This window comes from Glycine soja, chromosome 1 (genome assembly GCF_004193775.1).
Source record: "Glycine soja cultivar W05 chromosome 1, ASM419377v2, whole genome shotgun sequence".
Taxonomy (NCBI): Eukaryota; Viridiplantae; Streptophyta; class Magnoliopsida; order Fabales; family Fabaceae; genus Glycine; species Glycine soja.
This window is the reverse complement of record NC_041002.1, coordinates 50,115,085-50,136,728: the sequence shown is the minus strand read 5'-3', so window position 1 is coordinate 50,136,728 and position 21,644 is coordinate 50,115,085. Positions and strand designations below refer to the sequence as shown.

Sequence of the window (21,644 nt, the reverse complement as noted above, 5' to 3'; positions counted from 1 at the left end):
TAAACACTATATGCAATACAGATAGAATGTGTTTGGTAGCAAAAAACTACCTAATTCGAAGAATAAGGAAATAAAGAAGAAACTATTGAAAATAAGCTAAGTAATTCTGAATTGTTCTCTAATATTTTCATTCATTGCATTTCTATTTACAATGTCTGTTTACAATATTAGATATTTATTATATTATCAATTATGTTATAACAAATTGGATGAGCACTAAAGTTGTCTCCTAACAAAATTGAGCACTAAGGCTAGGACCCCTTCAAGCATAATTCTTCAGGTATGTAGGTCTATTGCGGTTTCAGATTGGTCTGGTAGTGGCTAAGTCTTCTTGTATGCTATTGTTGCTATCAATACCCCTTTGTGGAAAATCAACCTTGTCCTCAAGGTGATAAGCACTTTTAATCGTGTTCCAAGGTTCCCAAGAAGTATCTTATAGTGCTAGATGTTTGCTTCGACTGATTGACAAGTGTACCAATTTGTCCAAGTAGTAATTAAAACAATAAGACCGAGTATCGTATCCACAGAGAATTTGTTTCACTCATAATTGTACATCCAGTATGCAAACATTTATATGAACTAAAAGCAAAATAAATATCAAGTTGGGTTTTTGTACTAAGGTCTATTTAAATACAAACTAAATATCTAAAATTTGAGAAGTAAAAACAGTCAAGTAAAAAGCGTCAGGTCGTTCTACTGAATTTTTCTTGATGTTGTTATGTATTTTTCTCTATTTAATGTTATCCTAGTGTTCTTATGCTGAGAAATTACCCAAACCAAGATCTCTCTAGTGAATGAGCGTAACTCTCTTTAAACTTCGTCCTTGATCCCTCAACAAACTCAACCTAAAAGAGTCGCATTAAGTCTACAACATAATATGGACTAGATCACTGTACTCCATTCCTAGACATACACATTCTAGCTTGCTCTACCAAGTTCTAAGGCTTTAAAGCATTTCCCAATGCTAAAAATCCTAACTATACATACAAATGGGTGATCAAGCCACAAACATGTAAAAATAAGCATAGATAGAAGCAATGAACACATAAAAACAACATTAAATAGATAGTAAAAGAGTTTTACATCAACGGTTCAACAGAACTTCCCAACCAAGAGACTTAGCCTTCCATTACAAGATATATGCTCTCAATACAAAGAAGGAACAACGTTTAGTGAAAGAAAATGGCAAAGAGTGGTTGAGGATGTCTCCTCCAACCTCTAAAACCCTAACTTCACTCCTCTAACCCAAGCTCTCTTAGTTGCTTTATTTTTGTTGCTTCAGCTTCCCCTTTTGCTCTGTTTTTTGACTCTCTAAACTCCACCAACTTCAATATTTTAAAGGCTCTTGGACCTTTCAGATTCCAAAGGCTTGCTTAGCGAGACTGGCTTGCTAAGCGAGAGCAAGTGAATTTTGGCTTAGCGAGTTGGGCACGCTAAGCGCAAGAAGGGACAACGACCTCGTTGGGCGAGTTGGTGGCGCGCTGGGCGAGCACATCTCTGACTAATCCTCTTTTAGGGTTTCCCAACCCGCTAAGCAAGTTGTATGCCTCGCTTAGCGGATGACACTCGCTAAGCGGATCTGCTGCACTTAGCGAGTCATTAGCTACTTGAGCCTTCTCTTCTTTTGGCCTGAAACTGAAGTGGTTTCAACATTAATTCACAAAATGAGAGTATCTACTCTATAAAATCACATTAAACATGAAAATATGTACAATTCCTACCAAAGAACCATAAATTGGAGGTAAAGCGCTAATTCTGTGCACATATTCAATACAAAACTAAGTCGTGAATAACAACTAACACTAGACTGTCTCATTGCACCAAGACCTGTTGGGTGGGTGGAGTGGTGGTGTGGTCCATCTTCCAAGCCAGGAGTTGTGATGGTTGGACAATGGGGTGACTATCAGTATTGGAAGGAGGAAGTGGGGAAGTGTCTATGGGAATGGGCCCATGGTGAAGTTTCAGGAGAGAAACATGAAAAATAGTGTATTTTGGAATGTAGGGGTAATTGCAAGTGGTATACGATAAAGCCTATGCGGGCTTGTACTAGGAACAACCCATAATAGCACTTGGATAATTTTGAGTAAGTGGGCTGAACTAATGTCTGCATGTATGGACGGAGTTTAACATAAACCCAATCGCCTATAGCAAATTCTAAATCCCGTCGGTGAACATCAGCCTGGGTTTTCATTGAAGCCTGATATTTCTGTAAACGTCGTTGAAGGACGAAATGAATGGCGGCTCGTGAAGTGAGTATTGTGTCAACGACTTCCATTGTTGAAGAACCTTGAAGGTATGGTGGAAGGGAAGATGATGGTTTGCCATATGTAACTTCAAATGGAGAAAAGTTCGTGTTGACATATACATAGGTGTTATAAGACCATTCTGCCAAGGATAAGAATTTGTACCAATGATGAGGTTGGTCATGTGTGAATGAGCGCAAATACTGTTTGAGGACTCTGTTAAGAACCTTGGTCTGATCGTCAGTCTGGGGGTGGTAAGCCATACTCATGCGAAGCTTAGTGCCACTCAGGCAGAACAATTCTCACCAGAAGGTACTGATGAAAATAGGGTTGTGGTGTGACACTAAATTGCATGGAAATCCATGAAGCTTGCAAATGGTTTCCAAGAACAACACTGTAACTTTGTGTGTTGTGAAAGGATGGGGAAGAGGGTCGAGGTGTGTGCCTTTTGAGTACATATCAACAACGACCATGATCGTTGTGAAACCATTGGAAACTGGTAATCTTGTGATGAAATCCATAGATAAATCTTCCCAAATAGCCGAAGGAATGGGCAAAGGTTGCAAGAAGCCTGCAGGTTTGCAAGTTTCATATTTCACTTGTTGGTAGATAGAGCATTGGGCAACATAACGACAAATGTCTTGACACATTTGAGGCAAAAAGAAATTGTGCTAAATACGACAAAGTGTTTTGGAGACACCCTTATGACCCCCAAGAGGAGTTTTATGAAATTTTTCCATGAGTAATTCAGTGAAACCATGTTTAGAAGGAAGCCAAACCTTATCGCTGAAGAAAAGGAGGTTGTTAGTCGTTATTTACGACTAACTTTTGTAGAAAAGTATTGCAAATATGTATATATTTTCCCCAATTTATGGTTCTTTTTGTAGGATTGTAAATATTTCTTGTTTAGTTTTTATCTTTGCTTAGTAGAGACCTTCTGCATAGAATTAATGTAAATTTCACTTCATTTTCAGGCAAAAAGAAGAAAATTTGGAAGGTGCTGAAGCTGCTGTCTCGCTAAGCCTGGACCATGTGCTTAGCGAGCATCAACCGCTAAGCGAGACATCAGCCCGCTTAGCGAGTAAAGGGAATCTTGGAGATAATATGCCACGCTAGCACGCGCTCAGCACGTCATCAGCTCGCCCAACGAGAAGTTTGTTTCTTCTGGCGCACGAATATGGCGCTAAGCCAACATCCACTTACTCGCGCTAAGCGCGCCTTCGAGGATAGAAAGCCCTTTTTAAGCCTGAAGTGAAGAGAAAAGAAAAAGGTTTGAATAGACTAAGAGCTTGGCGGATATAGCGTGAAGAACAGAGGAAAAAGAAGAGCAAGGAAGCAAAAACCTTAGCTTTTAGGAGGATTTTAGGTTTAGGAGTGGTTTCTAGGTTTCTAGAGGTGGAGGAGACATCCTCACTACCTTGTAATCTGATATTTTCTCTGAAATCCTTCTCTTGTTTGTGAAAGGTGCTCCCTTGTAATGGAGGGTTAAAATCCTTTGTTAGGAAATTATGTTGTGTATTTGATGTAAACTCTTACCATATCTATTTAATGTTGTTTTTATGTGTTCATTGTTTCTATCTGTGCTTAATTTATGCATGCTTGTGGCTTGATCACCCATTTGTGTGTAAAGTTAGGAGCTTTAGCATTGGAAAATGTATTGCATCCTTAGAACTGGATAGAGTAGGGCTAGGTTATTGTATGTCTGGACACGGAGTCCGGTAATCTAGTTTTTATTATGCTGTAGTCGTAACGCTATTCGGTTAGGCTAAGTTCGACGAGACATCCGAGAATGAGGTTTAATTAGAATTAGTCCAAACTCATGAGAAATTGGTGTTTGGTATTTGAGCCCTCATCATAGAACACAAAAATAACCTTAAATAGAGAAATACATTTAATTGCATCAAGTATCTCAGTAGAAGGACCCAACACTTTTACATATCTGTTTTCACACCCACTTGCTCACGTTTACTGTTTTTAATTAGAATAGAAATCACCATTGTTTTTAATTCATGATAATCAATTCTTTATACAAAATGCCTGCTTACTGAATGATGCTTTGCCAAATGAAAAAAGTTCCTTGAGTTCGATACTCGGTTCTTACCGTTTTATTATTACTTGCACAACTCGATACACTTGCCGGTTAGATTTACGCATCCATATTATCAAGTAACATCGGGGCATAAACAGAGGTCCTGGTTAATGGTGAAACTCGGGTGAGCTTCGGGGTGCAACTTAACCTAGTGGGGGAGTTCCCTATAAGCGGAGTTCGCTTGACATGCTTGTCGGAGTTGCTCCATAAAAAGGAAACTGGGAATGGATAACAATAGTTACAGAGTTGGTGTCTTCGGTATCCTGGATAAAGTGTCTGCGACCGTATTGGAAGAACCCGATTTATATTGAATAGTATAATTATACCCGAGCAGCCTGGAGAGGTATACTTGTTGTTTCGAAGTTTGGATGACTTGGGACATTAAGTCCTTCAAACTCCAGTGGTCAGTCAGAATGATGAAAGAATGGCCTAAAAGGTAGGGGCGCCATTTGCGAATTGCAAATGTGATTGCATGTAGCTCACGAACATAAGTAGAAGCTTATTGCAGCCCGGGGCACAATTGTTTGCTAAAGAAAGCTATGGGGTGGGAATTCTGCAACAAGACTGCTTCCATGGTTGTGCCTAAAGCGTCCGTTTCGAAGGTAAAGGGAATGGTGAAGTCTGGAGTTGTAAGGACAGGGGCCTGAGTCATCATGGTTTTTAACTGTTGAAATGCTTCTTGAGCATCGGGGTTCCATGAAAAATTTTCCTTACGCAAGAGCGCGGTTAATGACGCTGCTATGGTGGCATATTTCCGGATGAATTTTTCTGTAGAATCTCATGAGGCCCAGGAAACCTCTCAAATTCGAGGGTGATGTCGGGGTTGACCAATCAATCATAGCCTGTATTTATATAGGTCTAGGGCTGCTCCAAGTGGAGAGACAATATGGCCAAGGTAACTCAATTTCTGTTTGGCAAATATGCACTTAGAACGACGAAGGAAGAAGGCTCCCTGCGAAAGTGAGGAAAAAACAGTTTCGAGAAGTTCCAAGTGTGAAGGAAAAGAATGAATGTATACCAATATGTCAACGAAGAAGACAACCACAAATTTCCACAAAAATGGCAGGAGAAGATCATTCATAGTCACTTGAAATATGGATGGGGTGTTACATAGCCTAAATGGCATAACCTTGAACTCATAATGTCCATGGTGTGTGCGGAACACGGTCTTCTGAATGTCATCCTTATTCATTCGAATTTGATGAAAACCTTGACGAAGGTCAAGTTTAGAAAACCATGAAGCGCGTCCGAGTTCGTTCAGCAACTCGTCTATCGTTGACATGAGAAAACGATCTTTGATGGTGATAACATTCAAGGCTCTGTAATCAACACAGCAATGCCAGCTACCATCTTTCTTTTTAACAAGGAGCACATGGGAGGAAAATAGACTATGGCTTGGTCGTATCATACCGACATCAAGCATTGTGGCAAGTTGTCTCTCCAATTCATTCTTCTGAGAATAAGGGTAACGATAAGGTTTAACATTCACAGGTTTTGAATTGGGTAGAAGATGAATATGATGAGTGATGGTGTGCAGAGGGGGAAGTTGTTGTGGCTCTTGGAAAAGATTATCGAATTGGTGAAGAAGATGGTTCAGGAACCAAAGGGCACTTGGTATCGTAGTTCAGGGTTCTACCATTGCCAATCATGACATGCATCATGGCCATGGAAGTAGCATCCAAATGGAGAAAAGCGGTGATCCGTGACCTGGATGAAATTATGTGTACCACCATCATTGACGAGAATCACGAACTAGTGGTGGGTGACAGTACCATACATGCGAAAAGTCTTAGGCGCAGGCATCCCCGATAACATGTTGAGGTTGATTTGAGGCACACTCGAAGGTTCCTTATGTTGAAGGATTGTGCTCGAATTAAGGGGTGGAGATAGTCCAGTCATCTTCATCATCTACAATAAAGAGATGAAGTTGCGGTCGACACCTGTGACCGAGAACCCATTTCTCGTCACAGTGGTAACACAAACCCTTGTCGCGACGAATGACCAATTCCTCCGCCGAAAGTCGTTTGAGGGGAGGGCGGAAAAAATGGTAAGGGCGGCAGACCCACTGGAGATCGAAGGAATGGGGATTGAGGAGGCCGAGAGGGACGTCTTCTGTCTTGGAGTTTCTTCTCTTGCAACTTCGCCAAAGCCACCACCTGAGGGAGTGAGATGGCTTGCAGGGCTTGGACTTCCCTACGGTGCGAGACCAACAATTTGATTGGTGAATCCTTTAAACTCGATGAGATAATCATTCACCGAGCCTTTTTGTTGGAGTTTAAAAAGGGCACCATGTGGGCTTTCATAAAAGGTGGGGGCAAATTGTGATTCAAGAGCCTGTAACATGGCCGGCTAGAATGTGATGAACCCATTGCGGGCCATCCATTAGTACCAAGACAAGGCGGGTCCATCTATATAAAATTACGCAACCGTAAGTCGTTCATGGTTTGGCGGTCCTTGATAGTCGAAGAATTGTTAGATTTTGAAGATCCGGCCAACCGGATCTTGGCCATTGAAATGAGGTATGTCTAATTTCATATGAGGTTTGGAGGGTTGTGTTGATGAAGGAATCACTGGAGATTTAGGGGAAGAGGGGTTGATGGTGAGAGCAACAAGATGATCAAGGATGGAGTCCATCTTGATGTTCATTGTTGTTTGTGCTTGGGCGAGGGATGCATGATTTTGTGTAAGGGTGGCTTGGCCTTGAGTAAGTCGTGAGACTGCTTCCTCGAGGCATTCAATGGCTATTTGTCTGGTGTTGTGTTCTGGCATGGCATTGAGCTGAGAACAGAGCTGGTCAGACCAAAATGGTAGCAAAAGACTACCTAATTCGAAGAATAAGGAAATAAAGAAGAAACTATGGAAAATAAGCTAAATAATTCTGAATTGTTCTTTTCTCTTTTCATTCATTGCATTCATATTTATGATGTTTGTTTATAATATTAGTTTATTATATTATCAATTATGTTAAAACAGAATTGGATGAGCACTAAAGTTGTCTCCTGACGAAATTGAGCACTAAGGCTGGGACCCTTTCAAGCATAATCCTTTAGGTATGTTGGTCTGTTACGGTTTCGGATTGGTCTGGTAGTGGCTAAGTCTTCTTGTATGCTATTGTTGCTATTAGTGTTAAAATATTACAGGTTAATTTTCTTCTTTAACCAGTGAGATTAATTCTTTTATTCTCTAATAAAGTTAGATAGAAGAGCAAAATATATATAAAAAATATGGGTTCTCTAAAATGAGCAACCCACTTTAAAAAGTAGTCCCCGAGGAAAGCATTAACGATTAATATTACATGCATATCCTTGAGTGGGTGGCTCAATTTAAAGGAATCAAATTTAATATAAAATCACCTTGAGTTGTATTTATATTGTTATCAACTATTAATTATAAAATTATTTTAAATAATATTGTAATAATAATTCTATTTAAAACTTAATTAAAAATAAAAATATCAAAATATAATTAATTTTTGAGTTATAAATGTTTTGTAGATAAAAAATAAAGAATAAAATAAATTTACTATATATATAATTACATTTGCCTTATTTTTTCCTTTAAATTATGTGTATAAAGTTAAGAAGAACATTTACATATTATTACAAATACTCAAACAAAGAAAACAAAAATGAGTCCTTTAACATGTCAACCTAAATAATATATATTTATGACTTTAATATGTTGGAGAACCCTGAAATATATCTAAATTTTGCAATTGATCCTGAAATTTTTTTTTGTTGGGTCCCTGAAGCTTTAAATTTTTTGTGGGAGATCCTTGTTGTTAATCTTCATCCAAAACTTGATGACGTGCCCATTAGTTGGACACGTCAGTGATACATGTATGAAATCACGTCAGAAGTATCAATAACATTACAAGTCACATGGATTTTTTATATTGAATTTCATTTAATAAACTATTTTATTAATAAGCATTTTGTTGGGTTGCGGAAGATTTGAGGTTTTCTGGATTTGGGTGTTGCGAAAGTAGAGATTTTGTTGGATTTTGGGGATAGAGATTGAGGTTGGGTTGGGAGGGGTGTGGAATGAGGAAGAGAAATTGACGATGGTGGAGGTTCTAGGTCGAGGGGTGTAACAACCTAAAATTTCAATAACTGAAAATAAATGTTTGATGTATTTCTTGTATTATTTGATTATTTAATTGATTTGGATGAGTTGAGGTGTTGTGTGAATTAGCTATGTATGATTGTTTGATGTGGATGTTGATAGGGCCTATGCTTATTGCACCCTCACACTAGAAACCAAAACTGAGTCTTGAAGATGAAGTCAAGGGAGAAAGATAGTGAGCAAGAGAGCTAAATCGTGTAAATGAGTGGAATGATTGCATTAACCATTTACAGAAACAATAGCTTCACTTTTATATGGCTAGCATAGGAACTCTGGATTCTAAAACAAGTTGCAGCTAAGTTCTATCCTAACAGAAATACCTGAAATAACAAAAATACCAGAAAGCTAACAAACTAACTAATAGGTACAACTTATCAAGAACTGAATTGATATCTATGACTAACTCTAAGCTTCAACAGATGTTAGGTTACGTGGAGTTTGATTAATCTGCGTTGGAACTGTGTGATTTTGAGATTGACCCAAAGCCTATTTTGGTAAAACCATGATCTTGGATTCGTTAATCTTTGGATCACCTTCAAATTTGGATCGTAGGGTCAAAACTCACGTCTTCAAGTGTTAACTTTGGGATTTGCGGAATAACATCTAGAGCCTGAGCTATGACCTTTGCATAGAAACAGTGAAATATGTTGCAGCAAGAATTCGCCCAGAACTCACCCAGGCGAGTCTGAGTTGGGCCAGCTTGCCTAGGCGGGCAAAATTTCGCCCGAACGAGTTTTGTAGGCTACAAACACGTCCAACAACATAAAACACACATTTTCTCCCCTATTCTCCCCCAAACCCTCACTCAATACCCCAAACCTCCTTCTCCACCACTCATGACCATCGGTGACTGTTGAGCTACCGTTGCTTGTCGTCAGACCACTGTACAGAGAGGAACCCTTTATCGAAATCTTCAAAACTCATCTTGAGGATTCGATAGAGTACAAAGCTTCCAATCCTCTGTTCACGGTTTCTTCGAAGTAACTGTGATTTCTAAACCTTCTCCTAGTTAGTTTGAGCTTATCTTTGCATCTCTTATGACTTGGGTATCATTACTGGATGTTTTTACACTTCCTTTGAAAAATCCTTGAAAATGAGACATTGTAAAAAGTTGTCTTTTTATAAAATAGACTTCATTTTTGTAACATTTGCTAAACCTTGATCACAATGGCGTGATCGGAATTTCAAAATGACGTTTCTTTGATATGGATCTCAAAACACCCTTTTAGTCCTTTTTTAAATTGAATGGGTATTTGACCCGCAAAGTTGATATTAATCTTGTCTTTGAAATCTATACTAAATTATCTTCGATTTGGTATATAGAGTTTTGCGTTTGGACGAACGGACATGAACCTAAGAGAGCTCCGAACAATGCCACAAGGAACTAACAGAGAGATATAGATAGGTGAGGGGGGTTTATTGTTTGTTTACAAGTTTTGATACCATAGTTGGGGTCAAGGAACCCAATTATGGGGATATTTTTATGTTCTTGTGCATGTTGGTTTTCAAGAAAAACTGTGTTTTTAACTAATGGGATGTAATATATTTGTTATTGATGATTGAATTTGTGAATGATGTTGTTGTTGTAATGATTGAATTTTTTGGGAAAAGTCTTAATTGTAGAGGAGACTCTACCCAAAAATTTTGTATTTTTATTCTATTTACTTCTTTATTAAATTTTAAATGAGCATAAGAATTTGTTTTGAATATCATAGTTCTCTTTTTTAATTTAGAATTTTCCCTATGAGGTGTGCATTGTTTGAAGACATGGGAAATGTGAATCCCAAGCATGAATTTTGTATCTATGTATGTGGAATACAATTGCTTGTGATGTTGATGATAATATTGATATGAGACGATGTTGATATTGATGATCATATTGATATTGAGATGAGATGATGTTGATGTTGATGATGACATTGAGATGAGATGATGTCATCATGATGGATATATATTGTGTATGTACATAGGGGGTGCAGTGACATGTTGGATATCCCTGGAAAGGGAAGGAAATACTTAGAATTTTTAACTATTCATGGTTAGTGCATTGATGTTGTCCATGTTTCATACTTCATAATTGCATGGAAATAATATAAACTTTGTCAATAAGTACTTGTAGTTTTTCATGAGGAACAAATACTGGTACTTGGGGGCATGTCACTCGGTTTGAAACTTCTTTGAGACTCAGACTGATTATCATGGGGGAAATTTGTATGTGCATGACAGGGTGACCTCAACACTTGTTTCCTAGTTTTCCTAAGTGAGAGTTTCATGTGGACATACTTAGGCTATTTCCTGATAAATGATACCACATTGCATTTTAGAGTTGAGTCAGGTGCATGCATCATTATGAGTATAATTGATTTGAATTATGGAAAGGTTGGTGACTAATTTGTTAAATGTATGTTGAACTCATGGATTATTGAGAATGAATGTGGTTATTGTTATTGTTTTCTTGCTAATCATTGTCATCTGGTGTTTGTTGATCTTTTATAATAAACTCACCATTGTAATTTTTGTATCGTGTGGTTAGTGCCTGTGATGATCTCGAACTTTCGTTCATGGGAGCAAATGAGCAGCAATAAGTGACTTAGAGGGAAGTCTTTTGTTGGAGCCGCCAAGTCGACGTGATAACGTTGGAATTTATTTTGGGAGAAAATTGTGTTTTGTTATCAACTCTTCCTTAATTGGTTCCTTTACTCTTTTTGATTGGGTATGTAAATCCTAGGTTTAGATACACGTAAAAACTGAATTATGTTCTGATATGTGTATAATGTATAATGGTTTAATATATGTGTGTGTGTGTGTGTGTGTGTGTGTGTGTGTGTGTAGTTATTCACATATTTGTGCGTGGTTTAGTGAATGTTTATCGCAAAAAAATTTACCCTCGTTTTCATAGTCAAATTAATGGAGCTTTTACTTAAAATTGAAATGTCGCATTTTAGAGTTAGTGATATCGTAGCGACGAGGTGGGTCATTATAAGGGGTGTTTGATTACTTGGTGGTGAATTTAGTTTCGAACGAGAATCTATTAATGACATTTGGGAGCAATGAGAATTTGCAAAACAAGTTATTGGATCTCGTGGAGCACTCGGATGCGTCGAACTTTAGTTGGAATTACACCATCTTCTAGTAAATTTCACAATCAAAGTATGGGGATTGGGGTGAGGGGATAGGTGTTGTAGGGAGCCAAGAGAGGGATAAGAGGTTGGAGAAGTGAAATTTGTTGATGATGAGAAGGTGTAGAGAAAGAGGAAGAGAGTGTCGCAGAAGCTGCACATGACTTTTAGGGGGTTCTGATGAGGACATTTATGCTCTTGGGTTGGACCATGTTACCAATTGCTTCCATGTACTTCTCTTTTCCCCAGGGGTTGGGGGGTCTAGGTAAGTGTTTTGCTTTTGGTAAGCATTTGTGGATTTCAGATATGTTCAAATCTGATTTTGATTACTGTGAAAGGTCTTTCATGGCCAAATATGCTAGGATTTAGACTATTTTGGTGCCTATTAATTTGGGTGGGGGGGGGGGGGTGAAGGTGAGGGATAGAAGAAGACTGGGGAGACAGAAGAAAGAGGTAAATGAAAAGGGCAAATGGGGAAAGATAAGCAGAGGTAGAGAAAAATAAAATAAAAAATTGGGATCGTATGATGAAAACTAAAATAAAATCGACGATTAAAAATTAAATTAAATAGTTTATCAATAAAATAATTTATTAAATTAAATTAAATATAAAAAAAATCAGGTGGCACGTCCTCTAACGTGATTTCATATATGTATCTCTGACGTGTCCAATTAACAAACACATCATCATGTTTTGGACGATAACTAAAGACAAATATTTTCCAAAAAACTTTTGAAGTTGTAAGGATCTAATGAGAAGCAAAAAATTTTAAGAAATCATTTGTAAAATTTTAATATGAGTATCACTCATATGCTTGGGCTATTTTTTATATTATTTTCTAAATAAAGAATTTATTTTAAATATTTTAGAGGTGAAATAGCTCTTAAGTCATAGGTGGTCAACTTCATCAACAAAGATTCATATATATATATATATAGCTACTCCTTTTATTTTCTTGACTTATTGGATATGGCTCTTATTGATTTTAGGCTCTTTGTGCCGAAGTAATATGAATAATTTTTAAGAGAATCTAGACCAATTAATTAAGCAAAAGTATGTGAGTATATTATTTTTTATTTTTATGTATAAAAAATATTTGATTAATTCAACAAAAAAAATTAAGAAACCAATTTTTTCTTTTTCATTTCATTTGGTTTTGGTGAATGATTTTTTGTTTTCCATTTGGGCCAACCTCCTTATCGAAGTGTCTCATCATTCTTCTTAACATACTAGTCTAAGATGATCTATTAGTTTTGTCATATCATGTGTGTTCTTCATATTTAATTTAATTGATTGAGTAAGATATATAAATTATTATAAGTCTTCTCTCACTATTTTTTATTTCTACATATTAAAAAATTTGAAGTGGTTATTATCGACCTAATGAATGAATGTTTTTTTTACATATGTTGATTTTTGGTACTCCCTTTAAAATTGAGCAAGGTAGTGGTATTATTTTTACTTTTAATAAAAATAAAAATAAAAATAAAAATGATTATTATGTTGACTTTTGTACCATCATGTAACTTTTTTTTAGTTCAAACTTTATGCCTTTCGAATACGAAATAAGAGCCATAAATAAAAGTAACGGGGAGACAAAAGGTTGTAAAATTAAAAAAATTATAAAGTTAACTATTATAACCTACTTACCCTTCTCTCTAGTATTAAGTAATAGTAATAGTAATTTTAATTTTTATAATTATTATTTATTTTACATAAAGTTTTGTTTTTTTTTCATTAGTTTTTTCATTAAATTAATTCATTAGTCCTTTAATTTATTGTTTAGATTCGATTTGATTTTCTAATATTTTTTTATTCAATTTGATATTCTATTTTTTAAAATGGATTAAAATTGTTCGTGTCATCTAAATTATGCCAACATGTTAAGAATCACATTTTGTTATCACTTAAAATCATTTAATAATAGCACATATTTAGATAATATGATCAAATTTAAACCACATGACTATTCAAATTAATTTAGTTGACAAGATCATATTGAATTGATTTTAAAAAGTAAAGGATTAAATTGAACAAAAAAACATTAGACTAAATTGAATCAATCTTAAAATTAAGGATTAAATCAAACTTTTAAAAAATAAAAAGCCAAATTGAAAGTTAAAAATAAATTAAAAGAAAAAACTTATTTAACTTTTTTTTGCTGAATAATTTTTTTCATTAGTCCGTTGGTCGTTTAGCCTATTAGTTTTTATACCTGTATAAAAACTTTAAAATGAACTATGTCTTTAAGATTGACTAACAGATCAAGCTAAATTTTCAGATTAAACCTAAAAAAGCCCCAAACTTGATTCTTAATTTTTATTTAAATATATAATATATAAAATCTTATTCGACTAATATTTCTACTCCTATTTACATTTATGTGATCATGATTTCAGGAATATATAATTTTTTTATCTATAAAATTAAAAAATAGTATTAAAAATTTATAATAATTTACACACCTCGCTCGCTCAATCAATTGAGCTATACCCTTAAACTAAAAACGCATAATTTGAAGTTATAAGAACTAAAGTAGAATTATTAAAAATTAAGATAATGAAAATCATTAAACCCTATATTAGAGAGAGAAACCAATCAATTAAGGCCACGTAAATGACACCATTTCTTTTTTTTTAAATGCTTGATCATTTTTATTTAAAATCATTTGTATCTTCTACATTGGGCACGATTTGATTGATTTTTGACCAAATCAACTTGGTTAAGTTTTTTCTTTTTTGGATAAAATTAGTCAAGTGAGAACATGACACTGAGCTGATTCCCGGACGGAAACAATATGCCCGTGTTCCGGAGTCATATAAGAGGTATAATTTCACTTTTTTTTTCCAATTAAAGTTACATTTTGAAGAACAATTAAAATTACTTAGACATATCTTAATATATAGTTTTAAAAAAGCAAGTTTGAAATGAAATCCTTGTCACATACCAATAAATTATTAGTAATAAAAAAAACAAATTATGAGAGATCTTTACCTCCCTTTTGTTTTTTGTTTTTCTTTCCTTTCTACATTTCATTTTCCGTCTTGATGATGGTGTCCCACTGTATTTAGAATGATAATGATAATCCGCTTGTAGTGCGTGGTGAGATGAATACAATCGCATGCATGAACCATTACTTTCCACCCAATTCACTTTCAAGTTTCAGAGGAAGCACATTTATTCTCTGAAAAGCTTGTACAATAAAATATTAAAGATATGCTTCTATGAAAAGAAAAGAAAACAGAGACAAAAGAAAATACTAATAATGATATATATTTTTTTATATAGTTGAGGGAAAGTGAAAAAAAAGTATAAATAAATATTTAGTTTTTATTTTCTTTTTTAATTTACATTTTATTTTTTATTTTTTATTCTTTCTCAACTGTACCAGTTTAAAGTGAAGTTAAATTGGCATGTACTATTAATGTAAACATTTTTACATCATTAGTTAATAAGAAATTATTGTTAAGAAGTTAATTTAATCAATCTTTAAAACAATTATTAAAAAAAAAGTAAATAAACTTATTGTACAATGATTTGTGATCTGGTAATACTATAATCTTTTTTACACTTTCCATATATTTCAATTAAATTCTTAATTTAAATGCATATGTTAATTACATTTCATTACTTAAAACTAATTTTTATCAAAACTAGTTTTAAAATCATTGGTCTCAAAGCATATTCATACATTACTTTTTTGGTAATGATTCTTACATTACTTTGATTTTGTATAATATAATTATTACACATGTAACACACCAATAATTTAACACTTACAACCAATGATCCCGTCAATTATTTCACATGAAAAATCAAACATGTTATTATTTTATATCAAAACGTACCAATTCACAGTGTGTTAATCATTCATTTGTTCTACACAACACAAAGTCGTCTTCCTATATAGTATAAATAGCAGCAAGTAAAGAAAAACGAGGAAATGCTATATTCGGTCCAAGAAAAATTCCACGTCATTGACACTGATTTGAAGACAATCAAATAACTAATGATGTGTGTGAATGTATATCCTGTTCCAGAATCCGACCCACCACTCCTGTGTGAGAAGACAGTCCTCAGAGTTCACATCATCACGTTGTTGCCTTGTGCTGTTGTATACAACGACAATTATCTTGAACGCAATTTCACTCACACGGTTCAAGTTCAATGCCCAAGCTATTGATGCCAAGGGTCACTATTTCCCATCATCATACAAATACAAATAAAAAAACAAGGAGAAAACAATCATTTTTTCCCATTGGCATTAATTTTTATGGACCATATCTCTCAGCACCAACCTTAGCATTAACTATCCTTTTTGCCAACTCGGGGCTCCATTTTCTCCACTTTTCTTCAGTGCCCAGATTCTCCATATACCATTATGCTTTTGATGGTCTTGCTCTCCTCCTACTTCTGGTTCCCTCTACCTGTGCAGCTATTGGCCACTGGTTAAAGTTTATCTTTTGGTTCTATGTATTTGATGCCACCTCCTTTTGTGTGAATCTACCAGGCATGTATAACCCTTTTGAGTAAATTTCTATTTTTTACATTTGTGCTGTTTGTCCTTGCAATCCTATACTGTTTTTCTTTAGTAGTATGCACTTTTTGATTTTGGGGAGGAATTTATTTCATTGCTACAAATATGGATTATTTAAAAGAATAAGATATGTATTTGGATATTTCCCTTCAACTTAACAAAAATTGAATTCTTTTTAGTGCTTTTTTTTCTTTCCTATCTTGATTTGTGTGTTTAAGATTTGCTTTAGATCTGATGTGTGTTTAAGATTTGGCTTTTAAATTTGTGAGCTATAACATCCTTGGTTTTGTGGTTATGTTGCTACCTCTTTCTAGGATCTTAATTTAGTTGTACTTTTTTTTAGAAAAAAAAAAAATGGGGATGTTGCTTCACTGGATTGTGGAGGAGGCTGATCATTAGTGGCTATTGTTCTATAGGCCCCTCATCCAACGATGATTAAAGCTTGGCTCTTGGTTTTAATGGTTCTCTCCAATGGGTTCTTTTCAAATGGGGATGGCATGCATAATTCCACAATACCAGATTTTGTAAATATTGGGGCTCTCTTCTCTTTCAATACTAGTGTTGGTAGAAGTATAAAAATTGCTATAGAAGCTGCGGTTGAAGATGTAAATTCTGACCCTACTATTCTTGGTAAAACCAAGCTGAACCTCTCACTGCAAGAAGATTTGAAGTATAGAGGTTTCCTGAGCATTTCTGAGGGTATGTCTTTCATAGTATCACCCTTGTTATGTGTTAAAGCTTAAAAATAATCTTTCTCAGCCACAGATGATGTTACTTCAACTCTATCAGTTATAGTTCTGTGTGATTACAGTTTTGCAGGTCATGGCAAGACGCACTGTGGCAATAATAGGCCCCCATAGTTCTGTAACAGCTCATGTCATAACTCATATTGCAAATGAGCTCCAAGTTCCTCTGCTGTCATTTTCAGCTTTGGACCCTACCCTTTCTTCACTTCAATTCCCATTCTTCATTAGAACTTGTCACAGTGATCTTTATCAAATGACTGCAATAGCAGACCTTGTTAACTACCATGATTGGAAAGATGTTATTGCTGTCTACCTTGATGATGATAATGGGAGAAATGGAATAGGCGCATTAGGCGATAAGCTTGCTGAGAGGCGTTGCAGGATATCATATAAAGCACCTTTGAGCCCTGATGCATCTATGGAAGAGATTACTAATGTGCTTGTTCAGGTAGCTCTGGCAGAATCACGGGTAATAGTTGTTCATGCAAATACTCAATTTGGCCCCAAGTTGTTTAGTGTTGCAAAGAATCTTGGGATGATGGGAACTGGGTATGTCTGGATAGCCACTGCTTTCCTCTCTGCTCTCCTTGATATCAACAGTCCCCTCTCTCCAGATTCATTGGATGACATTCAAGGAGTTCTTACACCGCGTATGTACATACCGGATTCACAGCTCAAAAGGAGGTTTGCTTCTAGGTGGAAAAACTTGACTAGTGGAAATACTGCTAATGCCCACCTTGGATTGAGCTTTTTACCTCTCTATGCTTACGACACTGTGTTTGTGCTTGCTCATGCACTTGATGCATTTTTCAAGCAAGGTAACCAAATTACATTCTCAACTGATTCAAAGCTATCTAGCTTACATGGAGACAACTTGAATCTTGAAGCCTTGAAAATCTTCAATGAAGGAAATTTGTTACGCAGTAACATCTATGAGGTTAACATGACTGGTGTATCAGGTCCATTCAAGTATACATCTGATAGAAACCTTGTTAATCCTGCATATGAAATCATTAATGTCGTTGGAACTGGAACTCGGAGGATTGGTTATTGGTCTAATTATTCTGGACTATCAGTTGTTCCTCCAGAAACTCTTTATTCCGAACCCGCCAATCTTTCCAGGGAAAATCAAAAGTTGTTCCCTCCAATTTGGCCTGGAAACACTGGTGAGAGACCTCGTGGTTGGGTTTTTCCAAACAATGGAAGGCTCTTAAAGATTGGTGTACCAAAAGGTGTTAGTTACAAAGAATTTGTCTCACAAATAAAAGGTACTGATATGTTTGAGGGATTCTGCATTGATGTATTTCTTGCTGCAGTGAACCTGTTGTCTTATGCTGTCCCCTATAAGTTTGTCGCATACGGGGATGGTAAGAGCAATCCTAGTATGACTGAGCTTGTCCGTATGATCACAACGGGTGTGAGTATCATGCCAATAACTTTTTTTGTGGAGTTTGAATGTTTTAAGGTAATCTTCTGAGACCAATTTTCTGCTTCTCGTGCAGGAATTTGATGGTGCAGTAGGTGACATTGCAATTACTACAGAAAGAACAAGGATGGTGGATTTTACTCAGCCATATATTGAGTCTGGTCTGGTGGTAGTAGCACCAGTTAGGAAGTCCGAATCCAATGCTTTGGCCTTTTTGGCCCCTTTTACCCCAAACATGTGGTGTGTCACAGCTATCTTTTTCATATTAGTGGGAGCTGTTGTTTGGATTTTGGAGCATAGGGTGAATGATGAATTTAGGGGACCACCCAAAAAACAAGTAGTTACTGTTTTATGGTAAGGAAATCTGGTATCTTCCACTCTTTTCCAAGGCTCATCACATTGAACCTTTTTAGAACACAACCTATGTTAATGATACATGCAATAATTTTAAAGAGGTTTCAATTTTCATATTATATTTACTTGTAGCTTTGGTTATTATGTTTGTAACTTGTTTGTGTTGCATCTGGCAGGTTTAGTTTTTCAACAATGTTCTTTTCCCACAGTAAGTGCCAGTTCTTTGTCTTTTGTGACATCTATTGTCAAAGTGGCAGCTTCCCTTCGATTAATCAAGTTGCTTTTGTCTACCATGCAGGGGAAAATACAGTGAGCACACTTGGCCGCTTTGTGTTGATTATATGGTTATTTGTAGTTCTTATAATTAACTCGAGTTACACGGCAAGTCTAACCTCAATCCTCACAGTGCAACAACTTTATTCGCCCATTAAAGGCATTGAAAGTTTAGTAATTGGCAAAGAGCCTATTGGGTACACACAGGGTTCTTTTGCTAGAAATTATTTAGTTCAGGAATTGAATATTGATGAGTCCAGGCTTGTTCCTCTAACAACACCAGAAGAAGCTGCTAAAGCACTGAGAAAGGGTCCAGAAAATGGGGGTGTAGCTGCTTACATTGATGAGCGTGCCTACACTGACATCTTCCTCTCCAGCCGTTGTGATTTAACTGTTATAGGTCAAGAGTTCACCAGAAATGGTTGGGGATTTGTAAGTATCTCTCACATGTTCTTTACAATTTACATTGGTTTTTTTTCTCTTTTCTTTTCCTTTTCCTTCTATAAGAAATAACTGTAACTACATGTTTTCCCCTCAAGTATTTCTGGTCTGTGTGCATTGCTGCCAGATTATACCAACTGCTAATGTCAATGGACTTTATTACTGGGTAAACAGGGATAGGATTGCAATCTCTGACAGAAACATAACTTGCCTGCAAAATTTAGAACAACTGCATATATAATAAGGGTTTTGTTAACATGTGGCTTAGGACACATTAAAGGATGAAAATAGCATTTATCACTCATTTTAAAGAAGAAAATATTAATTATGCTTTGAATGTCTGAGATATTAGATAATTTATGCTTTGCATCAAATAGTTTCTAAGGCAGAGGTTACCAATACCCATATAATACTTGCATGCAATAGAAATGTCACCCTAGCTGTTCTTTTCTTACTATTCAATAACTCCCCCTTCTCTTTATATCCTAATCTATTTACTACTCGAATGAATTGAATTCAACTTGTTACTCTTAACTGGGAAAAAGAGTTGAAGGAAATTACTTTTTAATTTTATACATTTTGAGTTCAAGATTGTTGGTTCCCATATTTGGCAGCTTATGGTAATATCCTTAATTTTTCTTCAGGCCTTTCCACGGGACTCGCCATTAGCAGTTGACCTGTCAACTGCCATATTGCAAATGATAGATAGTGGAGATTTGCAAAGGATCCATGACAAATGGCTTTTGAGTAGCGCTTGCTTATCACAAGGTGCAAAGTTTGAAGTGGAAAGACTCCAACTTAAAAGCTTTTGGGGCCTCTATATGATCTGTGGGCTTGCCTGCTTGCTTGCACTCTTCATATATCTTATACAGATTTGGAGGCAATACCATAAGCACTACGTCTCAGAGGAACTTCATTCTACTGACGGCCAAAACATAGGATCAAAATCTTCACATCTCAAGACTTTCCTTTCATTTGTAGATGAAAAAGAAGAGACCTTTAAGAGCCGGTCCAAGAGAAGGAAAATGGAGAGGATCTCATACAGAAACAGTGAAGGAAGCTTATCCATCAGCTCCAACCAGGGATATGCTTCACGCAGAAGTGAATGTGCTAGCGAAGTATGATCAATATTTCTACATCATTTTCTAGCCTCTTATGCTAGCTACAACACCAACGCTCTTCATTCATGCTGCAACTACTGGGCTACTAGTACTTCCTTCTTTTCAAGTAAATATATATGTTGGATACTTTAGAACTTTTGTTAGCTATATGTAACACTTATTTTTAACACGGTCTTTATACAAAAAATGAAAAGTTTTTTATTCAGTTTATGCGTGTAAAATCATTTTTCATTTTCAAAACAGTGTCATTTATTATGTGGCCAATGGATTATAACATAGCATCACCTTATGTTTGACTAAGTGTTTTTAATTATTTCTTTAGTCTATTTAATTGTGGGAAATTGTTTACTCCTTGTAATCTACTGTCATGATATGTTAAAACAAAAAATTCTAAAGCTTTCTACTCATTTTGGTAGTAGACAGATGAAAGTAAAAATATACATAAGCAATAAGTAAAAAGAAAAAACTCTAATGGGTCACTATGTAGCTTTACTCTAATGATAATAGCCTTAGCATAGCAACGAGCTTTCACTGGAAACAAAATGACATGACAAAGCTCCCACCATTTCCATGTGCTGTACGAACACTTTCCTGGTTGACACCATAGTTAGTTGCTAAAGCATGTACTGCTACAGTGCTACATCTCGTAGAACACTATCTTCCTCCTAGTGCAGCTCCTCCATCATAATTTTTGCATACATTTCATGTCACATTTCAAATTGTGGCGAGGTTTCTATCGATTGCGCTTTTCTCAAGCTACTTTGTTTCCTAGCCAGTGTGATCACATTGAGCATAGTGAAAACTACAGTCCCAACAGTAAACCAAGAATCCAAGTTGAGGCAAATTTTTTGCTTCTTTTTAATGGTGAAGAAGAGAAAAGGAGGAAAAGAACTGAACTATTTGTGTGCACTTCACTATTTATCACTACTACAGACAACGAATGTACAATTTTTTGAGTAAGGACCGATTATAGACGAGAGTCACATATGAAACTAGAAACATATCTGATAGAAACAAACACCAATTTGAGCCACACACGGGATGAATAAATGGAGTTTTCATAAATGTAGACAATAGGAGTCAACTGAATAATTTCACGTACAATTTGTTTTTCATATTTTGCAAGAATTAAATTAAAACAAATTCTAGACCAAAAATTAAATTTAACCT

The 21,644-nt window shown here is 35.7% G+C and overlaps 1 protein-coding gene across 2 annotated transcripts; it reads left to right on the top strand.

Moving 5' to 3' along the window:
- Positions 1 to 15,561: 15,561 nt before the first annotated feature.
- Positions 15,562 to 20,770, top strand: LOC114419061 (glutamate receptor 3.6-like). 2 transcript variants are annotated; one of them, XM_028384669.1, is made up of 7 exons: positions 15,562 to 16,086; positions 16,530 to 16,812; positions 16,925 to 18,276; positions 18,362 to 18,639; positions 18,816 to 18,847; positions 18,938 to 19,344; positions 19,998 to 20,770. In XM_028384669.1, exons 2-7 carry the CDS (start codon positions 16,545 to 16,547, stop codon positions 20,475 to 20,477), a joined length of 2,817 nt encoding a protein of 938 aa, XP_028240470.1. In that variant the 5' UTR covers positions 15,562 to 16,086; positions 16,530 to 16,544; the 3' UTR covers positions 20,478 to 20,770. The 2 variants fall into 2 exon arrangements, with proteins under 2 accessions (XP_028240470.1, XP_028240464.1); XM_028384663.1 differs by having other exon boundaries at positions 15,563 to 16,086; positions 16,457 to 16,812.
- Positions 20,771 to 21,644: the final 874 nt, after the last annotated feature.

Coding starts and splice junctions, on each gene's coding strand:
- LOC114419061 (XM_028384669.1), top strand. CDS start 16,545: ATGATTAAAGCTTGGCTCTTGGTTTTAATGGTTCTCTCCAATGGGTTC. Junction 18,277..18,361: donor TCCGTATGATCACAACGGGT/GTGAGTATCATG, acceptor CTTCTCGTGCAG/GAATTTGATGGTGCAGTAGG. Junction 19,345..19,997: donor CCAGAAATGGTTGGGGATTT/GTAAGTATCTCT, acceptor ATTTTTCTTCAG/GCCTTTCCACGGGACTCGCC.